At 35.1% G+C, this 14,470-nt stretch overlaps 1 protein-coding gene and 1 long non-coding RNA gene across 3 annotated transcripts in view; one reads left to right on the top strand and one right to left on the bottom strand.

The window, feature by feature from the left end:
* Nrk (Nik related kinase) overlaps positions 1 to 14,470 on the bottom strand; it is a 96,257-nt gene that overhangs the window by 13,708 nt on the left and 68,079 nt on the right. Inside the window, exons 17-24 of one of the 2 annotated variants that reach the window (XM_076918353.1) lie at positions 12,906 to 13,003; positions 11,161 to 11,489; positions 9,775 to 10,051; positions 7,750 to 7,912; positions 6,876 to 6,947; positions 5,119 to 5,262; positions 2,677 to 2,835; positions 1,092 to 1,196 (exon numbers count right to left, since the gene is read on the bottom strand). In XM_076918353.1, the coding sequence (XP_076774468.1) occupies positions 1,092 to 1,196; positions 2,677 to 2,835; positions 5,119 to 5,262; positions 6,876 to 6,947; positions 7,750 to 7,912; positions 9,775 to 10,051; positions 11,161 to 11,489; positions 12,906 to 13,003 (1,347 nt within the window). The remainder of the gene's footprint in view (positions 1 to 1,091; positions 1,197 to 2,676; positions 2,836 to 5,118; positions 5,263 to 6,875; positions 6,948 to 7,749; positions 7,913 to 9,774; positions 10,052 to 11,160; positions 11,490 to 12,905; positions 13,004 to 14,470) is intronic. The other variant, XM_034485613.2, reaches the window with a different exon arrangement.
* LOC143435482 (uncharacterized) overlaps positions 1 to 14,470 on the top strand; it is an 82,051-nt gene that overhangs the window by 3,834 nt on the left and 63,747 nt on the right. The window lies entirely within an intron of this gene.

The raw sequence follows: 14,470 nt of genomic DNA, 5'->3' as shown, positions 1-14,470 counted from the left end.
TCTATCTAATAGTCTAGTATCTATACTAGGAGTAGTCATATGCATTGTACCATGATCAATGTATACATGCAATGTTCAGACTCAAAAATGAAAACATATAAACAGATTCTGATGTAATATACAAATGTATTTCATGAATACGTTGATCAGGATATGCTCCTATTAGTGCTCTGTGAAATTTGTATGTTGAGCAAGCAGTTCAGTATCATTGAGACCATTTGTTAAAATCAGATTCTCAGGCCCCACTTCAGACCCACAAACTCAGCCTGGGGTTGGGTCTGAGATCTAAACATTTAACAAAATGGTCCCACTGATTCTGATGCCTGCAATAGTCAAGATCAAAAAGCTATTTGCGTTTTCTAAAAATCTATGCTATTTAAATAGAAAACTGGAGCGTTATAATGTAATTTATCCACAGTCCTCAGTTTATGGGATGTGAACAAAATCAGCAGCAGTTTGTTTGGGCCACTAGATGGTTAGTTTCCATAGCTGATCCATTTAAGTTCAGTTTCATCAAAAGATGCCAAGAACATCTGGTGGGCCTACCCACTATGACCCAGAATAGTTCTACAGAGAAGCGTGTTTAATATTGGAAAAAATATAGACCCCAATTTCCTTCCCCCGCCCATCTACTGTTGTAATGATAGTTGGAATAAAGTTCTTGTCTTCTTTGCTTCTGATGTGGCCTCCTTAGTATTGCTGCATCTCTTCTTACCGTCTCTCTGCTCTCAACCCCCCCACTATGAGAGAACAAGGACTTTCCCCACTGCAAGTCATTGGGGTGGCACCTGAAGCCTGTGTTTGGGCCTCTAGAAGAGAAGATCTTCATGTTGACTACAGGAAATGGGAGTGAGGAGCTGGTGGGAATGTCCTGTAAGGGGAAGGGTTGGGGAATTCCCTCAAACTCTCCCTTGCTGTGGCGCCTGTGGATTGTCTAAAAAAGGGTTAAATGATAATTATTGACATGGTATATTCAAATTGCAATAAATGTAGCCAAATGGCATATATTTCCAAATCTATATTCCAAACTACTATTTTGTTTATAATGTCTTCTTAAGAGAAAAATAGCATGATACAAATAAGATGGCCACTTACTTTAATGGCGGTGCGTGCATCAAATGATTTTGGTGCCCATGCATAGAGGTGAATTGATGATTTCACAGCAACTGCAATGTATGTTGTTTCTTCATGGTGAACTATAATGGCAACATACAAAAAAGTTATTCCTCTGAATTAACAAGAACTGTCAGGTGGTTATATTTATTATCACAAACAAAGAGCACAAAGTTAAGAGCAAAAGCCACACGATTTGCAGACTAGCCATACAAATCAAATATTTTTAAAACAATAGGAATACAAATAAACTGAATACATTTGACATTCACAAAATAAACTCTGCACATATGAGCTCAACAGTTTCAAGACCATTCAATAAAGAAAAAAAAAAAAAAAACAAAAGCAACATAACCACAGTGCCTTAAACACGTGGTGCTGAGACATATGATAAAGTTTATGCAATATTCTCAAGGAGAAAACTACCTCACAGCATACACACAAATAAAGCCAATATGAATCAAAGACCTAAGTGTCAGAGCTTATGGTGTAAAAGTATTAGCAGTAAACAAAACAGGGATAAATCTTAACTTTCTATATGGCAATGGATTCTTATCTTTGACAAAATTTACGTATAAGCAATACAAGAAAAAATAAATTAAGTTTCATCAAAATTTAAAACTTTTGTGCATGTCAGGGCATAAGGAAGTGAAACTGGCCCTGGTAGTGTCCACCTGTACACTAACATATTGGAAGTTTTATGAAAGACTTAGGACTGCCAGAACAAGGCACATCTGTTCAACTTTGTGAGACCCTGTCTCAAAACACAACAATGGCTGGAAATATAGCCCAGTGATAAAATGATAGCCTTGTATGAACAAGGAACTGGAAGTTCTTGTTCTCAGCATTACAAAAAGGGGACAAAATAAAAATTAAAAAATCCAAAAATTGTCATTTATGATAGAAATATTCTCTTGTAATTCCTATAATGTGATTTCAGCAGTCCTTCACCTACACTCCTAATTCTGCCTGAAGGCTCAATTGTTAGAGTAAAAGGCAGCTGAGAGTAGAGTGGATTTGATTCAGAATGGAAGAGAATGGGACAGCATTACTTCATAGACAACAGAATTCAGAGGCCAAAGGAAGTTATTACTGTGTTTACAGAGACATTCATGGAGAGACACAGGATATGAAAACATTCTATAGTGAAACATAAAATATTAGGAGCAAGAGTCAACAGATCACAGAAATCCTCCTTTTCAGATTTACCATAAAATTTCCTGGTCAGTGTTGAACAGGTTCATAGTTTATTGCTATTCAAAGGAAAGACAATACCACACACATCTCTGTAAGTTGCTGAAGATACATCAAGAACATTTATAGTGAGGAAACTATTACTTCAAATAGTAAGAGTGACTAGCAAAGGAAGAAAAGAGTCAATTAAATTTAACTCCCAGAGCAATTTCAGCCAATAGGTCTGATTATCTAGAGAAGGCCTGGGAGACGCCTCCATGACAATCACTCTGTGAATTCTTTCCTCATCTTGTCTTTTGCAATTATGAACCTCTCCACATGAAGGAAAGCAGAAACTATACAGCAATATTAAGTGTGAAATGGACATACGGACACTGAAGTGTTCACAGCCAATCAGCTTATCCATAGCTTTGTAAGTTTCCTCTGTCTTCCGCATTGCCTTCTGCCTTTTCTTACTTTCTGGATCATTATTCAGAATCTTGTTCCTCAGCCAACTCAGATGATACACACGAAGTCTGTTCTTACGGCCTGGTAGGAAAACATGATGGCATTTCAATTCTTTTATTTTCTAGAAATGCAAAGCAGTAGGATGCACTGCTCTTTAAGCAAAATGTTCATCCAATAAGAATCACTTTTAAAAACAGATGCATCACAAGACTTTTCTGTCTCAATTCCATGAACCAGTTGGGTTCTACTGGTCGCCTCTGTGCCTGTATGTAGTGGATCTAAAATAATCCATTAGGATATGTTAAGACTGTCTTTAGGAAACAAACCCAATTACTATTACTATTATTATTATAAAGCTTCTTTTTTATTATTTATGATGTTTTATGTGGTATTTTAATTGACGTAGACATCAGGATACGAGCATATTCGTTATCTTAATTTTAAAATTTTATTTATGGCAAGCACATTTCAATTTCTATCTCCTGACTATTTTGAAATACAGAATGCCCTATTTTTATTATGTTTACCTATTGTGCCATAGAACAACAAAACGTTGTACTGATTTAACCTTTACCTATTAAGTACCTGTTGTTCTGCATCATCTCTTTCCTCCCCCTTTCCGTTAATCCAGCCTCAGGCAACCATCAGTCTATTCTCAGTTTCTCTGAGACAATATTTTAATATTTTATTTTAATTGTTTCTTTTACTCTTTGAGATTATAATATAATTACATCATTTCCTTCTTCCCTTCTCTCCCATGAGCAGCCATGAGCTATTTGTCATTAATTGTTGTCATATACAGATATGTATATACATGGCTATTCCTAAATGTATAAATATAACCTATTGAGAGATTTTTTAATATCCTACTCATGAGTGAGATTGTTTTTAATTTTAATGAAATCTATCAAGTTTTTATAATGCTTCATTGAATTTATTAATTTTTCTAAGCCATTTTTAAGATTGTTATAAAAGTCCCAATAATAAGAATCTATTTTTTTCAGACCATGCTTGCCTCAAACACGGAGATGCGCCTTCCTCTGCCTCCTGAGTGCTAACACTAAAAGCATGTGCCACCACACTCAGTCTACAAAGTAAAATTCTCAATATGATCGATTTTACTGTGTTTTAATAGGGAAATTTTAAAGAAGTCTTAGGGTTCTAAAGTTATACTTACTATTACTTGATACTTAACTGGTAAAATAAACTACTGAATAGCTTCACATTGCATCCTTGAAAGATTTTTTCCGGAGTAGCCTTAGAAGAGTCCCATCTAATGATGATATTTTTATAGTATATGACACAAAAATATTTTGTAAAATGAGGGGTTCTTGTCTACCATTTACGGAGGCTTAGTTTTAAACCCCAGATTAAACAAAATCCAAATCACATTTGGGTTACATTTAAGGACTGTAAAAAGGTATATCTGGGTTTGAGAAAAGAAGATGAAAACTCTCACTCATTCAGATGTGTATTGTCTCTCAGACATCTGATGTTTCCAAATCAAGTGTTGCTTCTGTGTACTTACATATTTGTTCCATATATAACTCGTAGATAACCCAGCCATTTTGGTTACACTGGTCCTTCTACCATTTTGTCTTTTGGCCTCTTGACCTCGTGGCTGCCACTGAAGGTTTCCCTCTCCCATCTCCTCATATGGCCCCACTCAGTCTGCTGGTCATGTTCACATTAGACTTTCCCAGATGCATAAGCTCCTGGCTATGTTCTCTCTTGCATTTACAATAAATCTCTCCCATAGATAAAAACAGTCATGTCCTCTTTTACTTTTCTTTTTCCATTCATTTAGTAGTCACAATTTAACACTGACTTGTTTACATTTTCATTGTCAAAGTTTCAGGTTCTGACTGATCAAGATTATGAAAATCCACTACTGTTTGGGAAAGGTGTAGATTTCTTTAGGGCATCTATTCTTGTACCTAACCTTGTCTGTATGCCTTTGTAATAAGGCAAAGACAGGTACAATTGTCTCTTTTATCCAAATAGTCATCCATTTGGTTCTTTGTTGTTTCAGACACATCAAAAGCTAGTTGGTGGCTATTGGTGTAGTCCCTTGTGCATGTGATTACAGCTCTGAAGTTTTAGAGACAATTCTGAAAGGAGCTTTCAAGGATGCAAGAGTAGGTTTCCTGATCTCCAACCTAGGTTATGTGAATCAAGATCAAAGGGATTTTGTTTAAAGTCCAAATGGATAAGAAAACACAGGTAGGAGATTCTGCTGCCCCAATTAAAGGTTATATTTAAAGTGTTTTCCTATGAACACCTTCACCTAAGAAAGCCTTTAACCTAGTTTGCAGTTCAATTACTCCACATAATTACTCAGTTAATTTTAGGTCTTAAACAAACCAGAGATAGTAATCAGCAAATTGAGCGACTCCACGACTTGAATCTGGCGGAATGGTCTACGCTTTACAAGTTTAATGATGTCTGCCTTTCCACTTCGGTCCATCAGATACAGATGAGATTGGGTGCCCAGCAACAAATTGACTCCTGTTCAGATACAGACAAGAAAAAGTGCTGTATTAGTTGATTGTTTTTATTAGTGTCTATTAATTCTACAGAAAGGGGTTTCACTATGATGTTTTTATACTTATCTCTCACAAAATTTAATCAAAATCACTCTCATTACCCACCTCCCCCAACTTATTTTTTCTTCTCACTCCCTCTGGCCCTCTTCTATTTCCCTAACAGTGTCCATTATACTTGTAGGCCCTTAAAGGAAAAAAAAAACCCTAGATTTTACATACAAGGCAAAATGTGATATTTGTCTTTATACATTTGGCTTATTTCATTAATTAGTTATAACTTATTTTATTACACATGTGATTCTATTCTTTTTCACAGCTGAATAATACTCTACTGTGTACACATGTATTCCATATTTCTTCACCCTTTATTCATTTTCTACCTAAATATAAATAATTACCTTTGTAATTTCACCTTGCTAATCTGTATAAAGATGACTTTTTTCATTTCAGGCAAATGTTTATCTCATATTATCTCACGCCTTATTAATCTCATATTATTCAACTGTGTACATGCTTATCAGTGTCCCCTAAAATGTATAAATAGATGTCTACACACACAAATATTCTATTTTCTTGCCATCTAATGTGCCATCTGACATACAGAATGTTGTATTATTTTTATTACGCATTTTTTGATTGTCATAAACATTTCTAGAACCAGTCAGCCCTTCTGAACGTTACCTTTAAGCAAATGTAGCCTATACATATACAGTTGATTTCAGTTCATTTTCTAGACATGAACTACATTTCTGGGTACTTGCCAGACTGAAGTGGCACATGCAATCTTGCCTAAGCCACTAAAGTAGCAAAACATTGAGGACGAGACTATTTTCTTCTGAGGGCATTGACCACAGAATTAAATTTGCTGGTTTCTATTTTCATTTTAAAAACATGTCTCCTATAATCTCAGCCCTACTAATAAGGTCATGACATTTTAAAAACAAACAGTTGACAAAAACCTGTTAAATTTAAGAATTTATAGAGAAAAATTATACATTCTCCAGACTTAAAAAATTTTAATACCCTACAGAACTCTTTCTTGTAACAAGTATATGTTAAGTTAGAAAAAAATTAAATTCAAGATTTCAAATAATTAGAATGAGGAATAAGTTTGTATTTCACTCCAGTTTACACAAGCTAAAAGAAAAGTATGAAAGTGGAAGACATTATTTCAACAAGCCAAATCAACCCTAAACTAATTACCATAAATTCGGTTTTTTAACAAATTGGCAATGGTAAAATGTTTTACTTCCACTTTGAAAGCTTTGAAAGTTTTCTATCCAAATATGGATTTAAAAAATAATCTGTCCTTGAGCATGTGGTCTGCCTGCCTATGGATCCTGTTCCCCGAATCAGATTGCCTTGTCTGGCCTCAGTGGGAGGGGACATGCTTAGTCCTGCAGCGATATGTATGTGCAGTGTTAGGGGGTGACGATGATACCAAGAAGGTGAAGTTGGAACCCAGGGAAGACTTGCATGAGGGAGCACTAGGAGAAGGGGGATGATATTGGGGTATAAAGTGAATAAATAAATAAATAAATAAATAAAACCTTCAGTTCAAGAAATCAAACTCACCCCACAAAGAACCACAGTAGACCTCAGATGAGAATTCCTTTTCATACACATGCATTAGTGGTGTGTTATATGCTGGAAAAACAGAGGGTGGGTTAACATTGACTCCAGATGGTAGCTCAGGTGCTTTTTCAGGCACCTCAACAAATCCTACATATACTGTAAAGGGGGAAGGTATTGAGACAAATCATTGGTCTATATACTAAATGTGCCAAGTATTTCCACCATGTACATAGCCCTCAAAGTTTGGTTTCCTTATTCCATCTCATCTTTTATATAAGTTTTCGTAAATTCTTAATGCATTGGAAAATACAAATCTTAGTGGTTAAAATACACTGCTGAGTATGAATGTGATTTGTGGCTCTTATAGTAGTGCAAAATGAAGAATTGAGTGAAGGACTAAATTTCTCAATTGCAAGTCAAATCTAATCACCACAAAGATTGAGTGACAGGTGGGAATGATAGCAAGGGTTTGTGATCCCAGGAAGATGAGGAAGTCAGTGCCAGTCACTGCTACAGAATAAGCTCAATGCCATCCAGGTTACACAAGACTCCCAAAAATCTAAGGAAAGAGAAATAAGCATATGTATGTGTATGTGTATATGCAAATGTATATGTATGTTTAATTCACATATTTAGGCACATATGTTAGGTTGGTTCTCTTCTTCTACCATGTGTGTTAAGGAGACTAAACTTAACTTGTTAGACTTGGTGGCAAATGCATTTACCTTCTGAGGAATAATTTTTTTAAAAGCATGCATAAATCTCGATTTATACCAAATGAATATTCAATCCCTTTGATTTGTCACACATCATGAATTATGGTATAAGCAAGTAGAAGCATTCAGCATTGAAAGATAACACCAGAAATACTCACAAATGTCACTCCCAATGTCATTATCAGAGCCTCTGGAAGTTGAGCGCCTGATAGGAAAGCCAGGTGCTGCTGCTGCTGCTGGTATACCGCTGTTTTGCTCACCATCAAGGGATGCGATCTCCAAGGCAATTGAATCTGAGGTCTCAGTTCCACGATCTGATTCCTAAAAGGAGACCAAAGACCCAACATTTAATATGTTTGAAAGAAAATGTTATGGGTGTCTTGAAAGTTTAAATGCAAAATTTGTAATATATACATCCTTAAAAGTCCATTATCCACTAAAAATATTCAGTAGTATAATCTGAGAAGTAAGTTTATTATTGAGGTGGTTTGAAGGGAGAAATAGGAGCATTAAATTGCCAAATGTTCAATTTCTGATGTACTTTTTATTGAAGTAGATCAGGTACTGTGCAAGTAACTTAATAATAAATATAATAATAATATTATTGCTATAAGTAATTATGCATCTCTATGAACAGTTAGCACAACACAATGAAGTAAGTGTCATTGTCTCTGATTCAGTTATAAAGAAATCAGAACTTAAAGAAATCAAAAGTTGTCTGGATCAGAGAGCTGGTGAGTAGAGGATCTAACTAAGGAAGCCTTGAAAGGAATCTGACCCCAAAGTGTATGTGCAAAATAATTATTTTGAAAAAAAAAGCACAAAGGGTATTGCATCCATTAGTTATCTATATTAGATATCTATAGAGCTGGGTCTCATGGCACAGGCAGGAGAATATAATGCTGGCCCATGGAAACTTGTTGTCATGAGTCTTAGGCCAGCCTAAGCTATATAAGTTCCAGGCTAGGGTGGGCCTACAGAGATAAACCCTGATCCTAAAACTGTAACAAAACAAACACAGGAGAAGAAAACACACCAAAAATACATGGCTTAGGAAAACTGATAGTAAGAAAAACCTTTGGAGGTGTGAGGTCAAATGATCAAACAGAAGATGGAAAACAAACAAAGAAACAAAAACCCAAATTATAAAAATCTTAGAGTAAGCATATTTCACTCTAAGTCTTGCATGCTTCCATTAAGGAGTAGACACTTAAGGATAAATGTGGCAATACTATATTATATCTGTGGAAATTTTTGTCAACTCTCTCTTGAGGGGGACTGAATGTCAGGGGAAGAGTTGGGAGTTAATTATTTGAGAAGATAAAAATGTACTGGCCTAGATGTCTAGCAGCAGAAGTGGAAAACAAAAATGTGGTATGCGCATATACACAATAGAATTTTATTCAGCCACAAAGAAAAATAAAATTATGAAAATTTCAATTTATTGCATGTGTGAAGAAATTATTAATGGATACAATTGTACTCAGAAGCACATTTCCCATTCTTTATGATATACACACAGGTCCTGGAATTTAATTTAAACACATACAAATATATACATATATGTTATGTGTATAGTATAGTATAGAAGTGATTATGAATGGGATGGAGAAAGATTTTACAGAACAGTAATGGGGAAAACTGGATCAAGAGAATACATATGACTTGAGACTTAAACGGAGGCAAATAGGATACAACTGAGGGGCAGGGGAAGGGAAAGAAAAGGAAGACCAACAAAGACAAAGGATGTGTGAAAATGCCATAATGAAATCTACCCCTGTATAAATGTGCTATATAAATGCATAATGCTAATGATTGCACAATATTGTACATGTCCAAAACTCTAGTGACTTACAGACTTAACATGAAAAATTCCAGGGTTTGTATTCTACAGCTATAAAGAATCATGCCAGTTCCTTGAACTACTATCGCAAGTGTATACTCTGACATAAGATGACAAAATAAATCAGGTTCTTTCCCTTGGAAGGACACAGGAACCATCAAGTTGTCAGGATCCTATGCACTTATCATTTAAATAATTTCAGGCTTGGAGAAAAATGGTTATAATCAACGTTAAATAGCTGCAATGTTACACATTAATGTAACATTACCTTAAAATGTTGACATACATTTATAAGACAAGTGTGTATTCATTAAATTGCATATTATTATATATTCATTACCTCATGTTCACGCTCAAAATCTGGGAATACATGTTGATCCATTCCACATGCTCCATTCTCTTCATTGCCTCCATTGGCTCCCCTGTATCTGTTACCTCTTCGACTGCGTCTATCAGCTTCATGTCCTTCCTGGCTTCCAAAGGCTGCACTTGCTCCACTGGCAGCTCCACCGTAATTTCTGGCTTCATTGTCTCCATAGGCTCTGAAAGCTCCCCGATTTAGATCATTTCTGTCATTACCAGCGTTCTTCAAGATTCCCCCTCTGCGATAATTTGCCCTGATAACAAGGAGAAATTAATGGAAGAAGGCCATTCAATACATACAGAAATCAAAGGCACAAAAGGAAAGAAAGAGATTTCTCTCTCTCTCTCTCTCTCTCTCTCTCTCTCTCTCTCCTCTCTCTCTCTCTCTCTCTCTCACACACACACACACACACAATGTTCCAGAATGTTTTTGCTTTTTGTAAATGCTTTTGGTGTTATATAGACATAAAAAATTCCCCACTGCTTTGCCTATACTAAATACTAAATAAACCCGGTTAAGTCTGTGTCATCGTTGTGGAGACAGAGCAAAACCAACTACATTTTGTTGTTGTTGTTAGGTACACATAACTGGGCAGCTACAGAAAATACTAATTTTTCTTAAATAGTTAGATAATTTACTAATAAACTTCAGTCACATTTAATGATCAACCTCATAGTAATATTAGATATTTTATATTATGCTAATTTGAACATAAGCTTTCACTCATTTACATATATGCCAACAGCTCTGACACCGTGGTCAACTACTCTCACCAGAAAGTTCATGTAATACAGGCCTCAAATGTTAGAGGATGAGGAAGAGAATCACATAATCAGTGCTTATAAATCATAAAAGAAAAACTGGGTGAGAATGGAACTTTTTATAGATTATTTATTTTGGGAAAAATGTGAAAGATCTTTTGGTAATTCTCCACCAATTAAATGAATAAAGATGTTATTAAGTTGATCATATACATGTCAAAACCTCAACTCTCTGAGAAATGCTTAACTATGCTTATAAATACTAGTAGAATACTTTATTTTTTATGCCATTTCTCATTGAGATTTTATAGAGAAAGGGGATTTAGTGGCATTAATTTTAAGAGAAACCTCAGTCTCTTTTATCAAAAAACCAATAAATAACTGAATTTAAATTGTATATACATTTTATAATTTTTAAATATTAAATTCAGAACTAAGTGTTCTAACTTAGAAAAATTTAAGTTACAATATGGAACATTTACCACTGTGCAAGTACAATTCATTAATTCTCAAATGTTATGCTACATTTTGAAATAAACCAAATATGCCAATAGTTCTGAATTTATAAGCATCTATGGTATAATAAAAGAGATGAACTAACCTTGGCCCATTGGCAGCACCACGATTATCACCATTGTAGTTAGCAGCACCATGGCCTTCATAGCCATTTGCCTGATCAACCCGGTTATTCAAGTCATCATGGCCATTGGCACCTTCATCGGAATCTTCATAAGCATTGTTTGAAGCTGCATCATTAGCGTCAGCATCATAGAGTTCAACGTAATCACCATCTTCTACAGGTGGCTGAGTGGGACGTGAAGGCATTACCCAATCATCCCAGAAGATTTCAGAGAGTGCATTATAGCCTACCCATTCATTTGTCAAGTACACAGGGGGTGATATTTTTCCCACTTTAAATCCATCTGGAACCTGTGTGCACAAGAAAGATTAAGGTAGTCTCTAATAGCTTCTCATTTTTTTTTTTATTTAGATAGCAGAACTTTCCAAAATGACATTTCAAAACATGCTAACATTATATTATTTACTGAAACAGATGTCTAACCCACTACATAGAGAAAATATTTTAGTGAAATGAGTTGCCCAAATAATAACCCAAACATTAGTGGTTATTAGTAGACTTTGTAGATCACACGGTGCAACGTACTCACTGTTTTCTTAACCCTACTTGCCTGCTGAGGAGTAGACATTTGCCTGATGCCAGGCAGTATATTCTAGACAAAGTCAGTTATTTGCTTTTGTTTTATCCTAACACTGAGATTAGGGCATAGCTCTTGAAATATATAGGTTATTTTCCCAGCTTTGTCTGCATAAGCCATACATTATCATAAATTATTTCAAATGCCTCCAAAAAGAAAGCAAATACAAATGCAATTCTGATGGTAGGTATAAACATATGTATGATAGAAGAGGGGTATTATGAAAATTAAATAAGGTGATCTGAAAGCAAATTGAAAATGTTTAGGGAGAGCTTTTACTTATATAATCAGAAGACAATATTTTTCACTAACATTTTATTTGTCTCATCTAAGAAATACTATTAAGCAAAAGTTGAAAATGTGACTTATACCTCTTGGTCATAGATTAGTCTGGATGTATCCATTTGTCAATGTTCTTTCCTTTATATTCTGTTTCTGTTTTGTGTGGTACTGGTATTGAACCTAGAGACCTCAGTAACTAGGCAAGCACTCTACTACCAAGCTATATCTTCAGCACCTCTCATCAACACACTTTAAAAAGTTAAAATACATTATTGTTTGCTCTTTCCCCATTTCAGTTGTTTTTTTTTTTTTTTTTTTTTTTTTGGTTTTTTGAAACAGGGTTTCTCTGTGTAGTCCTGGCTGTCCTGGAACTCACTTTGTAGACTAGGCTGGCCTCGAACTCAGAAATCCGCCTGCCTCTGCCTCCCAAGTGCTGGGATTAAAGGCGTGCACCACCACCGCCCGGCTCCCATTTCAGTTTTAACTTTCAAATTTTGTATCCTGAATATTGCCAAACGATATGATCTTTTTATAAAGACCAATATAACACATTTAAACTCATAATTCCTTATGTGTATGAGTGTTTGCCTCTATGTATGTATGTGTATCTTGAATACGCCAGGCATGTACAAAAGCCAGAGTAGGGTGTTAAGTCTCCTGGAACTGGAGTTACAGATGGTCGTGAGTCATCAGATAAATTCTGGAAAACAAATCCTTGTTGCTGAAAGAGAGACAAGTACTGAACCATCTGTCCAGTCCCTAATCTCAAGGTTGGAAGGTCCGAAAGAATAGGTCGAATCAAATTGATGTTAAAAATAGATATAATTGTATCATGATATAAACTTACATGGATATCAATCAGTAACTTCTGATCAATAGTAGAATAAGGTGGCGATGACTGGGACTTCCTCCTAGTCACAGGACTATCCTCCTCAGAAGATGATTCTATGGAATGCCAAAAGTACATTAGTAACAACAGAGATTTCACAATTGCTTGCATTTGTGTAGTGGATCAATTCAATAGCTCACTGTTTTTCTTTCATCCTTTGTAATTCAATTACAAAAATATCACTTTATATTTAAAACCTCATGTGCCCATGATCCTGAGTTCTGCTTTCAAAGGTAGTAGCAGGCTCAAGTTTTATTTATGATGTAGGCCTACAAGGCATTTTTGTCTTCAATATTTAGTGTACACTTGATAAATCTATTTAAGGGGGTAGACAGTAAGACTAGTAAGCATGTAGATCCATTAGAATCTGTGTTAGAGGATAGAAAGTAAGCGTATTAAGTACATATATCCATTAGAAATCAAAGATTAAGAAGAGGAAAGGCTGAAAGTGCCAGTGTTCATACAAACTAACCAGTAGGAAAGAGGTCCAAGATGTAATTTGAAGATGAAAAACTCTTGAATGTGTACTGCAATATTAAACCTCCCCAGTTTTAACCCAGTTGGTATATTCCCAAATAGTTCAATAAAAATAAAGGTTGAACTAATTAAAATTACAAAATTTAATTATGTTTCATGAAACTGGAAACTTTATAGTAATGATTTGTGAAATAACTTTCTGCAGCAATAGAAATATCCTGTATCTGTTCTATCCTACATGGCCAATGAACATTTTAGAGTACTGAATATTAACCACTGGACTACCAGGGAAACTACTGAGCATTTAAAATGTGGCCAGTGCACCTAAGAAATAGATTGTTAAAACATTTATTTAATTTTTCTTTTAGTTTTCACTTTAATAATCACATATGACATGGCTGTTTACTTTCACACTGGACACCATAATTCTATTATGATGATATTTCTATTTAAAATGCAAATTCTTTCACTTGATCAGTATAGGTTTTGAAAACTATGCTGTAGTAAATAATAAGTTATTTTAAAAATTCAGCACAAGTATTTAATAGATATTAACTCAGATATTAGTGAGGTCTAGGTGAACATACTTATTATAAGAATGCTTCCCAAAGAAAGGCTTATTTCTAGGGATATTAAGGTTTAAACTTACTATACATAGCCAAAGTCTAGACTCTACAAGTAAAACCCTTTGCATTTGTAAATGCTGTTATCTTTTGAAAATGTTATATTCCATATCAGAGAATATGCATTCTTGCCCTCCAGTATTATTGTAACCTTGCTGTTTTTTATTTATTCAGGAGTAATATTTTCAAGTCCTTTAGAGTGGAAGTAGACCAATGATAAAGGTTGAGCGTCCAGTGATTTCTCTGGCATGTCTACAGTGAGATGATTTCCTCTATGGGGAATTCAAACCTGCTGGGGATCTCACATGGCCTGTGTCATATACACAACAGAGTCCCAGACCTCAAAGATTTGACTATTATTTGCAGAGATAGTACAGCTTCCTTCTCCTATCAATGTTGATGATTTTATTTCAAAAAGGCAAG

This window comes from Arvicanthis niloticus, chromosome X (genome assembly GCF_011762505.2).
Source record: "Arvicanthis niloticus isolate mArvNil1 chromosome X, mArvNil1.pat.X, whole genome shotgun sequence".
Classification (NCBI taxonomy): domain Eukaryota; kingdom Metazoa; phylum Chordata; class Mammalia; order Rodentia; family Muridae; genus Arvicanthis; species Arvicanthis niloticus.
The sequence above is the reverse complement of the archived record's forward strand: the minus strand, read 5'-3'. Positions and strand labels throughout refer to the sequence as shown.